General features: G+C 44.5%; 1 protein-coding gene and 1 long non-coding RNA gene across 5 annotated transcripts in view; one reads left to right on the top strand and one right to left on the bottom strand.

Moving 5' to 3' along the window:
- Window positions 1-677: 677 nt before the first annotated feature.
- Window positions 678-4,511, bottom strand: LOC132710270 (uncharacterized). The gene is made up of 3 exons (XR_015732947.1): window positions 4,292-4,511; window positions 2,561-2,710; window positions 678-1,541 (listed from the first exon to the last, which is right to left on the bottom strand). It is a non-coding gene; the product is annotated as an uncharacterized LOC132710270 (long non-coding RNA).
- Window positions 4,512-4,623: 112 nt separating this feature from the next.
- HM13 (histocompatibility minor 13) overlaps window positions 4,624-14,949 on the top strand; it is a 45,116-nt gene continuing 34,790 nt past the window's right edge. For all 4 annotated transcript variants that reach the window (XM_087888970.1, XM_060686119.2, XM_087888969.1 and 1 more), the window contains exons 1-2: window positions 4,624-4,830; window positions 10,950-11,048. In XM_087888970.1, coding sequence (XP_087745096.1) covers window positions 4,657-4,830; window positions 10,950-11,048 — 273 coding nt within the window. In that variant the 5' untranslated portion in view covers window positions 4,624-4,656. The remainder of the gene's footprint in view (window positions 4,831-10,949; window positions 11,049-14,949) is intronic.

Raw genomic sequence — 14,949 nt, 5'->3', positions numbered from 1 at the left:
TGTGGGGGCAATAAGCTGACTTTGTATAAATATACAAAAGGATGAAGGCTATTGCTTAGCACATTGTAAGCCGCCCTGAGTCTCCGGAGAAGGATGGCATATAAATCAAATTTTTTTAAAAAAATAATTTAATTTAATTAATTCAATTTATATGCCGCCCCTCTCTGAAGACTCAGGGCGGCTCACAATACATTTAAAAAATCATTATAAAAAGACACTGAAAAATTAAAAACATTAAAACCCATTCACGCCATTCATGGCCGGATCTCGTCAGATCGCAGTAGCGAGATCAACGGCCCCAGGCCTGCCGGAAAAGCCAGGTCTTCACCGCTTTCCGGAAGGCCAATAGGGTGGGGATGGTCCGGACCTCAGGAGGTAACTGGTTCCAGAGAGCCGGGGCAGCCACAGAGAAGGCCCTCCCCCACGGGCCCACCAGCCGGCATTGTTTAGCTGACGGGACCCGGAGGAGACCGACTCTGTGGGATCTTACCGGTCGCTGGGAGCTATGCGGCAGAAGGCGGTCTCGAAGATAGCCTGGCCCTGAGCCATGTAGGGCTTTAAAGGTAATAACCAACACTCAATATACCGATTAAGACCCTGTAGTAGGGAGTGGAAGGCTGCGCACCCCACATTCTGTTTCAGGAACGGCAGTAAAACTGTCTTCACTAATCATGTGAACCAGGCCTTGCAAGATAATCCTTTATTATGATCACAAATAAGGTTTTATGGTCCATTCCATTAGATAGATGGAATACAATCCTGAGTTGTATACACAGGTAGTCCTCGATTTTCAACAGTTCGTTCAGTGACCATTCGAAGTTACAACAGCACTGTGAGGAAAGTGACTTACGACGGCTTTTCACACTTATGATCACTGCAGCATCCCTATGGTCACGTGATCAAAATTCAGATGCTTGCCAATTGTCTCGTATTTATGACGGTTGCAGTGTCCCATGGTCACATGATCCCCTTTCGCAAACTTCCGACAAGCAAACTCAATGGGGAAGTCAGATTCACTTAACAACCCTGTTACTAACGTAACAACTGCAGTGATTCATTTAACAGCGGTGGCAAGAAAGGTCATAAAATGGGAAAAAACTCGCTTAACTGTCTCACTTAGCAACAGAAATTTTGACCTCAACTGTGGTTGTAAGTCAAGGACTACCTGTATAAGGTACATCTCTGTTATTCTGTATTGTGTTTAATTTTGCCTAGTCTGGCGCTAATCCCTTATGTTATGTCAGAATAACAAAATAACAGAGTTGGAAGGGACCTTGGAGGTCTTCTAGTCCAACCCCCTGCTCAGGCAGGAAACCCTACACCACTTCAGACAGATGATTATCCAACATCTTCTTTAAAACTTCCAGTGTTGGAGCATTTACAACTTCTGAAGGCAAGTTGTTCCACTGATTAATTGTTCTCACTGTGAGGAAATTTCTCCTTAATTCTAGGTTGCTTCTCTCCTTGCTGAGTTTCCATCTGTTGTTTCTTGTCATGTCGTCTTCCGTGACCGTTTTCAAAGGAGAAAGAAAAGGGTGTGACTGAAAAAAGAGAGAGATGCAAACACAGCCTTTGTCACCAAAGGGCACCTTGCAAAATGAGCTTTTTCCCCTCCCAGCTGACCAGCTGGGTTCTGGGGGGAGTTTCAGTAGTGGGATTCAGCCAGTTCGCACCACTTTGGGAGAACCGGTTGTTAACTTTCTGAGCAATTTGGAAAACTGGTTGGAATGTTTTTGGAAGAAATCATTAGGGCAGAGAACTGGTTGTTAAATTACTTGAATCCCATCACTAGGGAGTTTAAAATGCCAGTCGTTCTCTATCAAGGTCTTCACGCTTCAAGGCCTGGGACACCTGTCTCCTATTGTTCCTGCCCGTCCTTCGAGCTTCAGCAAGGCTGGCATGCTCCAGATGCCACCAACAAAAAAATGCCATTATGGGGTTTCAAGATAGTCCATGGCTTCCCCTGCCTTTGGGAACATCATCATCGCTCCCCATCTCGATCAATTGGTGAGAGCAAGTTTGGTCTAATGGTTAAGACATCAGACTGGAAAGCAGAAGAACATGAGTTCCAGTTGTAAGAAACTGATGGAGAGAATGTTGTTCATGCAGAGAAAGCAATTTTTAAAGAGTTGTGGGTATAAAAGTTCAGTAGGACATTGGTACATTAAAGATAAAAAAATCAACAGGAAGCAACTGTTAATCTGATAAGCGAATCAGCTTGGTCAAACAGATTAGTTAACAGTTTTAAACAAACAGTCTAGTAATATAGTGGAGAACTTAATTAATTGTTTGCCTCAATTCATAATGCTTATGCTGCAAGGATTGTAAGGAAACAAGGAATATAGGTTAAGAAATTTTTAAAAAGGGACAAAAGGTAGTTGGGAAAAGGGGAACTGCAAAAGTGGGGAAACAGATGAAGCATGGGGAAATTCATGGAGAAACAGGCATTCGAGGAAGATTGCAACCGTGTGGTCTTCGTCAAAGGGGGCTGCAGGGAGGGATTTGTGGTTTGGGTGGAGAGAATAAAAAGTTGAAGAAATATATTCCTCTGTGTTCCTACCTGCTAGTCACCCGCTCTTGCAAGAACGTATTTTACATGCAATAAACTGCTTGCTGCTTCACTTCATGATTGTCAAATTTCTGATTGGTGAGTCTGTTTCTCACATAGTCAATATGTAAATGAAGAGTCAATCATCCAGGCCAAAAGTATCTAAAAAGGTTAAATCAAATCAAGGATTATTAAATATTATTTTCAATTTGACTGATGAAGTTACTTGGATGGGTAACGAAACGTCTCCGTTTTAAAAAACCTTGGTCCAGTTGTCTTAATCTTTTTAGATGAATTCTAGTCCCAATTTAGGCATGAAAGCCAGCTGGGTGAATGAGGCAATCACCAAGAAATGCTGAGTTTTAGTCCTGCCTTTGGCAATAAAGCTGGCAGGTGACTTTTCAATCACCAGGTGACTGGGAGTTCTAGTCCTGCCTTAAAACACTTAAGCCGACTGGGTGACCTTAGTCCAATCCCCAAGGAGATAGCAATACTTGCAAATAAGTAATAGCAAATAATTGCAGCAATAATAGAAATAACTGCAACAATTGCAATAACAATCACAGCAACAATAGCAATGATTGCAGCAGCAATAAAAATAATAACTGCACTAATAGCACTATAACAACCGCAGCAGTAACACCCATAATTACAGCAATAAGAGCTATAATAACCACAGTAACAACAACAACAACCTCAACAATTATAGAAATATTATATTATATTTATTATATATTGTAGTGTTGTGTTGTGTTGTGTTAGTTATGTTATGTTATGTTATGTTATGTTATGTTATGTTATGTTATGTTATGTTATGTTATGTTATGTTATGTTATGTTATGTTATGTTATGTTATGTTATGTTGTTATGTTATGTTATGTTATGTTATATTATATATATAACTATATTTATTATATTATTATGTTTTATATTATATATTATGTTATGTTATATGATTATAATATAATATAATATAATATAATATAATATAATATAATATAATATAATATAATATAATATAATATAATATAATATAATATAAGTGCCCTCAAGACCCTACTGTTCCGACAGGCGGGGCTGTCTAACTGAATGATTTTAAATTGGGTTTTAATTTTGGGTTTTAAAATTCGGCCAAAACTATTTAATGATTTTAATTAATTTTAACTATGATATCTGTATATTTATGTTTTAATTCTGGCTGTACACTGCCCCGAGTCCTTCGGGAGAAGGGTGGTATATAAATAAAATTATTAATATTATATTATATTATATTATATTATATTATATTATATTATATTATATTATTTATTATATTTCTATACCGCCTTTCTCCTGTAGGACTCAAGGCAGTGTACAGTCAAGAAAAATATAGATACACAAACATCATAAAATTACTAATTAAAATTATTATTATAACATAGTTTGGCCCAATTAAATAGAACCTAAAATTAGATAACATTTTAAAATATAAATTTATTATATTATATTATATTATATTATATTATATTATATTATATTATATTATATTATATTATATTATATTATATTATAATATTATAATATAATATTATAATAATGTAATATATCATTATATTATGCTATGTTATGTTATGTCAATTATATTATATAGAATATACTAGGAACACAGCAATAATCACCACAAGTATTCAGGGCAATAATAGTCATCATACCACCATCACCATCTCCTGACACGTGTCTCGCCATCATTACGTGGGAACGCACCGTCTGGGGAACGAGGGTGGGGGAAGCGGGAGAAAAGAGCCTCGTAGCTTCAGGGCCCCACTGTCGCGGCCCGGGTGGTGGCGGTCGTGAGTGGGAAAGAAAGAGTCAAACCCAGGCGAGGATCCCCATTTTTTTTTTAATTTTTTTACTCCAAAGTAGGCCCGGCGGTGGTGGTGGTGGCGGCGGCTGCCTAGCAACGGGCCGGGCCGCCGTCGTTTCCAAGGGGCGTGGTTTGCGATTTGCGAACGCCCGCGCATGCGCCGCGGGAGCACTTCCGGCTGGTAAGGGAACGTGTCCCTGGGCTCTCTTGCGGGGCCGCCTCTGCCGGGTCGGAAGTTGCGGGGTTGTGTGGCGGCGGCGGCGACATGGAGCAGGCCGAAGCGCACAACGGCAGCGGGGCGGTCGAAGCCCCCGCGGCCGGCACGAGACCCCCGGCTACCCCCGAAGGCATGGCCTTGGCCTACGGCAGCCTGGTGGTCATGGCTCTGCTGCCCATCTTCTTCGGGGCGCTGCGCTCCGTCACCTGCGCCAAAGGGAAGGTGAGCAAGGAGGAGGAGAGCCTCCCCAAGGAGGGGCAGTCTATCTCATTTGGGGGGCTTTCATCCCTAAAAAAAAAAAAAAAATCAAACGTGGCCCCTTTAAGAGGGGGGGTGGACTTCAACTCCCAGAATCCCCCAGCCAGCAAAGCTGGCTGGGGGAATTCTGGGAGTTGAAGTCCAACCCCCCCTCTTAAAGGGGCCACGTTTGAGAAACATGTCTACAACCATTCATTCAGCGACCGCTCAAAGTGAACGACGTCTCTTGAGCAAGAGGGGCCGTTGGTCCCACTTAACGACCGCCGCGGCCCGTCGTGATCAAAATTCACGCGCTGGGCGGGTGACTCGCCTTTACGACGGTTCATGCGGTTGTGTGTGTGTGTGTGTGTGTGTGTGTGTGAGACGTGATCCCACCCTTTTTTTTGGGGGGGGGCGCCTTCTGAATGGCGAAGTCCATGGGGATTCGCTTAACGACCGTGCGACTCGCTTAACGGCGCACAGGGATTGTGGCCAGAAAAGTGGTAAAACTGGGGCCGGGGGGGGGGGGGCTTGGGGGGAGTGGTTCGCTTAGAAAATGGCCTCGCTTGGCAACAAGGAATTGGGCTGTTGTGGTCATAAATTGAGGACTGCTTGTAGCTTTGAAGGGTCACTTAAGAGACCGGTTGTATGGGGGGAGGGAGGGTCTTTTTCTCCCTCCTGGGCTCCCAGCTTGGCTGGTTCTGACCATCTATCCCAGCAGTCTTGACTGCTGCCTGGGATCCAGTAAGGCTAGGTGGGTGGGGGGTGTTTTTTGAGCAAATGGGGGGGGGGTCCCATGTAGAGCAATGGGGTATGTCCCTGTCTGCCTCCCCCCCCCCCGTCCTTTTTCGGCAGCGGTGTGTGTGTGTGAAACCCCAGCTGGTCCCCAGGATTAGTGCAAAGGATTGTGCCCAGAAGTGACTAAAGATATGCGCCCCCCCCCCCCCAACGGCTTGAATCCGTTGATAGGGGGGGGGAAACACACAAATTTTTGCTTTTTTTTCTACTTAGTCTCTGCTTTTTGGCCCTTTCTTTACACTGTGTATTTTCTAAACTGCCTGTCTCTCTCAAACCGATAAATCAAAAGAATGGATAAAAACCCAATTAGGGTTAAAATTTTAAAAGGATCGAATTTAGAATATAGTCTCTTCCCTTCTCCAGAGATTCTTATAAATATGATTCATGTTTTTCCTCCCTCCCTCCCTTCTCTTTCTCTTTCTCCCCTCCCTCCCTCTTATTTCTTTCTTTCTTTCCCTTTCTTTCTTCCTTTCTTCCGTTCTTTCTCTCTCTCTCTCCCACCCTCCCTCCTTCCCTCCCTTTTCTTTCTCTTTCTCCCCTCCCTCCCTCTTTCTTTCTTTTTCTTCCTTCCTTCCTTCCTTCCTTTCTCTCTCTCTCCCACCCTCCCTCCTTCCCTCCCTTTTCTTTCTCTTTCTCCCCTCCCTCCCTCTTATTTCTTTCTTTCTTTCCCTTTCTTTCTTTCTTCCTTTCTTCCGTTCTTTCTCTCTCTCTCTCCCACCCTCCCTCCTTCCCTCCCTTTTCTTTCTCTTTCTCCCCTCCCTCCCTCTTTCTTTCTTTCTTCCTTCCTTCCTTCCTTTCTCTCTCTCTCCCACCCTCCCTCCTTCCCTCCCTTTTCTTTCTCTTTCTCCCATCTTTCTTTCTTTCTTTCTTTCTTTTTCTTTCTTCCTACCTTCCTTCCTTCCTTTCGTTCTTTCTCCCCTCCCTCCCTCCTTCCCTCCCTCTTCTTTCTTTCTTTCTTTCTTTCTTTCTCTCTCTCTCTCTCTCTCTCTCTCTCTCTCTCTCTCTCTCTCTCTCCCCCCCCCTCATTTCCCCCTTCTTGCCTCCCTCTCCCCTTAAATAAGCCAAGACTTTTGATGGAAAGGTGGATCTACTTCCCCCTCCCCATGTTTTTTCCTTCCCCTTCCTGAATGTATACCGCGAGGAGTCTTCACGGGTGAGAGCTAAAACAGTCAAAAGAACTGACGTGTTAATAGCCAAGAGGGCCTGGTGAGAAAGAAGTCCCACCTCTTAACAGACTTCGACTGGAAAATTATGGCTAAATGGGTGTCGGGGAAGATGCACTGACCCTCGCAAAAGGTCGGGATTTGCATTGGGTGTATTCACTCCGGATTCAGTTGCTGACGTTCGCAGCAGCTGTCCAGTTTCAGGCTATATAATTCTGTTATTTCTGCAGCATATTTAAAGTGTGGGCACTAACAGCTGGTGAGAGCTGCTGGCGCCTGAGTCAGTCAGTGGTTTTAATCCAGTACGGTTAAAACTCTTTAAGAGGGGATCACACAGATTTGCAAATACTTTGTAATCCGGCATCCAGTTCTAGTTGCCACGATACAAAAAAAGATGTTGAGACTCTAGAAAGAGGCCAGAGAAGAGCAACAAGAAGGAGGAGGAGGAGGCTGGAGGCTAAAACATACGAAGAACGGTTGCAGAAATTGGGTGTGTCTAGTTTATTTTTTATTTATTTATTTATTTTGATTTGATTTGATTTCTATACCGCCCTACTCCCGAAAGACTCAGGGCGGTGCACAGCCAAACAATAAAACACATACATACAAAATTTAAAAAGTAGAATTAAAATCAAATTAAATAGTTTTGGCCCAGACAAATTAAAACCCCAACCAATTTAAAACCAATTTTAAAATTTGAATATATGAAATACTAAAAAATATTAAAAATGAAAAGAAAGGACGGGGGGTGACTTGATAGCAGTCTTCCAATATCTGAGGGGCTGCCACAAATAAGAGGGAGTCAAATTATTGCTTTGAAGAAGGGTAGGAACAAAAAGCAATGGGTGGAAACTAATCAAGGAGAGAAGCAATTTAGAACTAAGGAGGAATTTTCTGACAGTCAGAACAATCAGCCTGTGGAACTGCTTGCCACCAGAGGTTCTTGGCGCTCCAACGCAGGAGGTTTCTAAGAAGAGATTGGTGTAAAATGGTATAGGATTTCCTGCCGGAGAAGGGGGTTGGGCTAGAAGACCTCCAGGGTCCCTTCCATCTGTTATTCTGTTCTATTAGTTTAATGAAGGAACTAGGAGTGACATGATAGCAGCCTTCCAATATTTGAGGGGCTGCCTTGAAGAGGATATTCTCAAGATATTCTCCAAAGCCCCCGAAGGCAGGAGAAGAAGCAATGGGTGGAAACTAATCAAGGAGAGAAGCAACCTGGAATTAAGGAGAAACTTCCCGATAGTGAGAATAATCCACTAGAACAGTGTTTCTCAACCTTGGAAGCTTGAAGATGGGTGGACTTCAACTCCCAGAATCCCCCAGCCAGCAGTGCTGGCTGGGGGATTCTGGGAGTTGAAGTCCACCCATCTTCAAGCTTCCAAGGTTGAGAAACACTGCATCTTAGGTGAACAGGTCTCTGTTTAGGAATCCATCATTCTTACAGATAGTCCTTGACTTACAACCATTCGTTTAGTGACCGAAGTTACAAAAGCCCTGAAAAAAGTGACTTATGGCCGTTTTCCACACTTAACGACCAACGCAGCATTTCCCCCGCGGTTACGTGATCAAAATTCAGACGCTTGGTCACCGACTCACATTTATGACGGTTGCAGCATCCCGGGGAGGGTCCCGTGATCCTCTTTTGCGACCTTCCGACAAAGCCAAAGAGGAAGCCAGATTCACTTAACAACCGTGTCACTCATTGAACAGCTTGCAATCCTAAAGTGGGAGAGCGAAAGAATTGTTGGGCTCCCTTGTGGCCGTGAGTCGAGAACTACCTGCCTTTATTTTCTGAATCACCGTTTCTCTTTCCTCATATGGGAACCTCTCAGTTCCCCCTTCCTATGTTGCTGAACTACATTTCTCAGCGAGGCATGTTGTAATTCGGCAACATCTGGAGTCTATAAAATTTCTCTTCTCTCCCCCACCCCTCTTCCATCTCTATCCTCTCCTCGATTTTCGGAGCAAAATTCTCCCTTTTTCGTTGGGTTGCTTTCCGATCCGATTTAAACCGAAGGACCGGAGTTTTTAAAAAACGGAGAATCTTTTCCAAAAAAAACCCCAGACATTCTCTGGATATTTTGGATTGCGGTTCGTATATCGGATTCAGCCAGCATCTCCAAACCAGGGCAGGGAGAATGGAAAGTGTGATTCAAAACATCTGCAGGGCACCGGCCTGAAAATGGCTGCGACACTAAGAGTTTTTTTGTTGCTCTTTTTTTTTTTATTTTTAATCCATTTTAGGGGGTTTAAAAAATAATAAAAAAAAGAGGCCAGAAGGATTTCAAGTCATCCCACGAAGCAGCCAAACGCTGCACTGCAAAAGGGATCTTTAGCAGGATATTCAGATTAAATTTTGAGATGTTCGATTTTTAATTTGTCTATGGGTTTTAGTTGGGACGTTTTAAATTTTGGGCCGAAGTTGTGTAATTCTTTTAAAAAATTTTAAATTTTGTATTGGAATGTTGCTTAATTTTGGCTGCGCACCGCCCTGAGTCCAGCCGGAGAAGGGCGGTATACAAATTTAATAAATAAAAATAAAAAATAAAATAAAACGCAGAAAAAGTTCAATGAAAACAGCCGTTTTGCATGTAGCAGGGCAGAGCTCCCGTACGGTGCCTTCCTGCAAAATGGCTAATTTGCCACCGGTCCTTGTGCTAGGATGCCTTGCTGGAGCCACTGCTTTTGTGGGCACACGAGCTCAGCTCCGGCACACATGTGTGCGCCGACCAGTTGATTTTCGGGCCTTCTGGGCCTACCAGAAGTCAGGAAACACGCTGTTTCTGGCCTCCAGAGGGCCTCTAGGTGAGGGTGGGGAAGGCTGTTTTTGCCCTCCCCAGGCGCCTAGAAAGGCTCTGGAGCCTGGGGAGAGCAAAAACTGGGCCTACCGGGCCCACCGTGCCATCACGTGCCAAAAGCAGGGGGAGCATGAGGTGGGGGCGGGGCGCATAGAATTATGGATGTGGGCACACATGCATGTGTCGTCGTCCCCCCCCCCCCCCCGCTTTTGGCACGCGATGGCAAAAAGGTTAGCCATTTTTGTTAGGAATTTCGATAGAAAATTATGCTAAAGAAATACAGTACCTCATATTGCATACATTGACTGCAGCACGTATTGTATATGCGCAATATTGGAAGAGAGAAATTGCACCATCCGAAGAAGATTTAATTAAGAAAATTCTGGAACGGGCAGAATTAGATAAACCAACTAAAGAAATGAAGGGAAAAGAAGAATCAAAGCAGGGTGGATAAAAATCAATGATTTTTTAAAAAAAAATCAAAAAAATCAGATTTTTTTTTAATTTAAATTGGATTTTTTTATTTTTATCGAATTTATTTTAACAAAAAACTTTTGGGGTAAGAATCTATCTTAAGATAGTTTTCTATTTAAGATACATCAATAATTTAGTTTATTCAGCATGAAATGGAGCTTAGTTACGTAGCATGAGGCTGTATATTCTGCAAAACTGGGACTAACAGTGGGTCAAAGGAGTAGCAGAGATGACAGTTGCTCTTTAAAAATTGTGATTTAAATGGAATTGATTTAAATCAAGCCTTTTTACTAGTGATTTAAATCATGATTTTAATTGTGACTTAAATCAACTCGATTTAAATCAAATCCACCCTGAATCAAAGTATTTATAAGATACGGAGTAGATGGTATGAATGGTTGAAAAATAAGGAAATAAGTTAAATGAATGAAGAAAGGAGGGGGGAAAATATGGCCGATCAACTTATAGGATAGAGGGAATGAAAGAAAGTTAAATATGAATGTTAAATAAGTTAAAATATCTGTAAATATTGATATATAGAAAGAAAGGATCACTGCGTACAGCTGAAAAGAAAACTGATGTTTTTCTCTCCCTCTTTTTTTTTTATTTTATTTTTCTTCTATAAATGTTGTATGTTTATGGTTTGTTTTTAATGTGTTTAAAATAAAAAACTTTTTTTAAAAAAATAACAGAGTTTGGAAGGGACCTTGGAGGTCATCTAGTCTAACCTCCCTGCTCAGGCGGGAGACCTATGCCAGGGATTCGAACCGAGGTGGGCTTGGCTTTGAAAGTCGTTGCAAAATCCTGGCTTCTGCCTGCAACACCGAAGGGGGGGGCGGGTCTCAATCCTGTCCTGTTTCTCTTCTAGAATGCTTCGGATATGCCGGAGACCATCACAAGCCGAGATGCGGCCCGTTTTCCTATCGTTGCCAGCTGTACCCTCCTAGGCCTCTATCTCTTCTTCAAAGTAAGTAAAGAAACAAGAAGTCCCTGGGTGGGGCAGTTTTCTTCCCCTTGGTGCTCTCTGAGCTTGGTTATTTTCTGGCGGACGTTTCATGACCCAACTAGGTAACATCATCAGTGCTAGAAGGGAGTGGGGTTTTGCAGAGAGGAGGAGAAGGAGGAAGGAGGAGGAAAACTTGTGCTGTGATGGGTGATCTCTGAGCTTGGTTGTTTTCTTGCAAACGTTTCATGACCCAACTGGGTTACATCATCAGTGCTAGAAGGGAGTGTGGAGTAAAGGAGAAAATGGAGTGGTGAAGAAGGGGAGAGGAGGCGAAGAGAAGGGGAGCAGCAGGAGGAGGAGGGCTGTGGGGTCTAGTGCTCTCTGAGCTTGGCTGCTTTCTTGCAGACGTTCCATGACCCAACTAGGGAACATCATCAGTGCTAAGGGAGGAGTGGTGGGGCTTGCTCGGTTTATATTTCAGCTTTCCTCTGTTTTGCAGCTAATCCAATATTTTTTTATCTTGTGACCAGGAAGGACTGCGGTTACTCTTGGAGATGGAGGAAAATATTTTTCCAACCATCTGTTAGAAAGGAATTTGTATTCTGGAGGCCAAATCTAATGTCATCCTTTTAACTCAGTGTTTCTCAACCTTGGAAGCTTGAAGATGGGTGGGCTTCAACTCCCAGAATCCCCCAGCCAGCGCTGCTGGCTGGGGGATTCTGGGAGTTGAAGTCCACCCATCTTCAAGCTTCCAAGGTTGAGAAATATTGCTTTAACTGCGTGGTCTGGTTTGGTCTGCCATGTACTGGAGGCACTGGTTCCATTCAAAGGAACGCGGCTATTTGGTTTCCTAAAGGTCAAGAAAGCAGCAGATAATTATATTTATTTATTTATTGGTTCGATTTATATGCCGCCCTTCTCCGGAGACTCAGGGCGGCTTACAATGCGTTAAGCAATAGCCTTCATACTTTTGTATATACCTGCTTAGTAGGGCTTTCGGGGGCCCCCCAAAAGCGGTGTTCTTTTTTATACAAAGTTAGCTCATTGCCCCCACAATCCGGGTCCTCATTTTATCTACCTCGGAAGGATGGAAGGCTGAGTCAACTTTGAGCCTGGTGAGATTCGAACTTGCAGTAATTGCAGGCAGTTTATAGGTCGTTTACACCTAGTTTTTTTTTTTGTTTAAAGTTTGTGCAGGGTTTTTAATGTGAGAGATCTGCAACAATTGTGCGACAAAAGTGAAGGTGGATTAATTTCAGTGAAACCAGAGCCGTGTGGATTGCACGAAAAGCAAATGCAAACTTAAAGCAACTTAGTTATAAAATAAATTTGCCTTAAATTAACGGGGAAGCCCAGCAGGGAAAGATGCAGAAGCGATATTCTGATCTGAGACCGCTGCGATTCGATGCTTGCCTAGGAGTTCAGCTCTTCAATACGTAATAAAATATTCAAGAGTAGTTCCTCGGGCAGATCGGAACAAATGCCAGATGCAAAGAGGAGAAGTTAAAAATATTTTATAATCCATAATGTAAATATAGGGAGGTGGCCTTGTGCCTATTCTCTAGGAAGGCATTGTGCATATCTTAGTCCACCGATTTACTGTAAGAGGCAGGGATTCTCAGCCTTGGCAGTTTGAGGATTGGGGGGGGGGGACTTCCAACTCCCAGAATTCCCCAGTTAGGAACTATAACTCACACTGGCCTGATGATTGGCCCAAAGTCATCCAGCCGGCTTTCATGCCTAAGGCAGGACTAGAACTCACCGTCTCCTGGTGATTGGGCCAAAGTCACTCAATTGGCTTTCACTACTAAAGCAGGACTAGAACTCACGGTCTCCTAGTGATTGGCCCAAAGTCCCCCAGCTGGATTTTGTGCCTAATGTGGGACTAGAACTCACCGTCTCCTGGGGATTGGCGCAAAGTCACCCAGTCGACTTTCACTACTAAAGCAGGACTAGAACTCACCGTCTCCTAGTGATTGGCCCAAAGCCCCCCAGCTGGATTTTGTGTCTAAGGCAGGACTAGAACTCACCGTCTCCTGGGGATTGGCCCAAAGCCCCCCAGCTGGATTTTGTGCCTAAGGCAGGACTAGAACTCACCGTCTCCTGGGGATTGGCGCAAAGTCACCCAGTCGACTTTCACTACTAAAGGAGGACTAGAACTCACCGTCTCCTAGTGATTGGCCCAAAGCCCCCCAGCTGGATTTTGTGCCTAAGGCAGGACTAGAACTCACCGTCTCCTGGGGATTGGGCCAAAGTCAGTCAGTCAGCTTTCACTACTAAAGCAGGACTAGAACTCACTGACTCCTGGTGATTGGCCCAAAGCACCCAGCTGGCTTTCATGCCTAAGGCAGGACTAGAACTCACCGTCTCCTAGTGATTGGCCCAAAGCCCCCCAGCTGGATTTTGTGCCTAATGTGGGACTAGAACTCACCGTCTCCTGGTGATTGGCGCAAAGTCACCCAGTCGACTTTCACTACTAAAGCAGGACGAACTCACCATCTCCTGGTGATTGGCGCAAAGTCACCCAGTCGACTTTCACTACTAAAGCAGGACTAGAACTCACTGACTCCTGATGATTGGCCCAAAGTCACCCAGCTGGCTTTCATGCCTAAGGCGGGACTAGAACTCACCGTCTCCTGGTGATTGGCCCAAAGTCACCCAGCTGGCTTTCATGCCTAAGGTGGGACTAGAACTCACCGTCTCCTGGTGATTGGCGCTAAGCCCCCCAAGCCAGCTTTCATGCCTATGGCAGGACTAGAACTCACCGTCTCCTGGTGATTGGCCCAAAGTCACCCAGTCGACTTTCACTACTAAAGCAGGACTAGAACTCACCGTCTCCTGGTGATTGGCCCAAAGTCACCCAGCCGTCTTTCATGCCTAAGGCGGGACTAGAATTCACCATCTCCTGGTGCTCGGCCCAAGTCCCCCAGCCAGCTTTCATGCCTAAGGCGGGACTAGAACTTACACTCTCCTGGTTTCTAGTCCAGTGCCTTAACCTCTAGACCAAACTGGCTTCCTCCAGCCAATACCATGTTTCCCGGGCGGCGGGAGTGCAGGGGGAATCCCCATTTCCCCCTCTCCGGCCCTTTTGCAGCTTCACGTCCTTCTTCAGATGTTTGGACTGAACTGGGTTTTGTCGCTGTTTGACACCTCCTTTCCCAGTCTCGGGCAACGTCGAGGCCCGCGCCCTTAGGCCAGGAAGCGTCGTTAATTGGCAAATCATGTTTCCTGCAGGGTGGTAGTTTGCATCTCCACATATTTAGAAAGTCAGAAGTCTGGAGGGAAGCCAGAAGCCTGGAGGGAGGCTGCTTTTGGGAATAACCACAAGAAATGAGGAACAGTTGCCGGCTATACTGTGGTCCTCTTCTTACGACCATTTGGTTCAGCGGCCGTTTGAAATTACGACAGCGCTGGGATCAAAAAGTGACCGTTTTTTCACATTTAACGGCCGTTCCAGCATCTCTCTCCCCCCCCCACCCCGGGGTCACGTGATCCAAATTAAGACGCTTGGCAACAGACTCCTATTTATGACAGTGGCAGTGTCCCCTTTTGTGACCTCAAGTCGACGGGGAAGCCCGATGGTTTTCTTGCAGGCGTTTCATTACCGAACTAGGATACATCATCAGTGCTAGAAGGAAATGGGGTTTGCAAAGAGGAGGGCTGTGGGGGTCCTTGGTGCTCTCTGAGGTTGTTGTTTTTATTGCAGGCGTTTCATGACCCATGTAGGTAACATCATCAGTGCTAGAAAGGAGCAGGGTTCGTGGAGGAAGATGAGACGATTATGGAGTCCCTGGTGCTCTCTGAGCTTGGGTGCTTCTTGCAGACGTTTTATGACCCAGCTAGGGAACATTATCAGTAGTAGAAAAGGGAATGGAGTTTGCAAAGGAGGAGGAGGAGGACTGTGTGGATCTTTGGACTCTCT

Source organism: Pantherophis guttatus, chromosome 3, assembly GCF_059756535.1.
Source record: "Pantherophis guttatus breed Tessera chromosome 3, ASM5975653v1, whole genome shotgun sequence".
Lineage (NCBI taxonomy): Eukaryota > Metazoa > Chordata > Lepidosauria > Squamata > Colubridae > Pantherophis > Pantherophis guttatus.
Note: the sequence above shows the minus strand (reverse complement) of the source record. Positions and strands in the feature narration are given on the sequence as shown.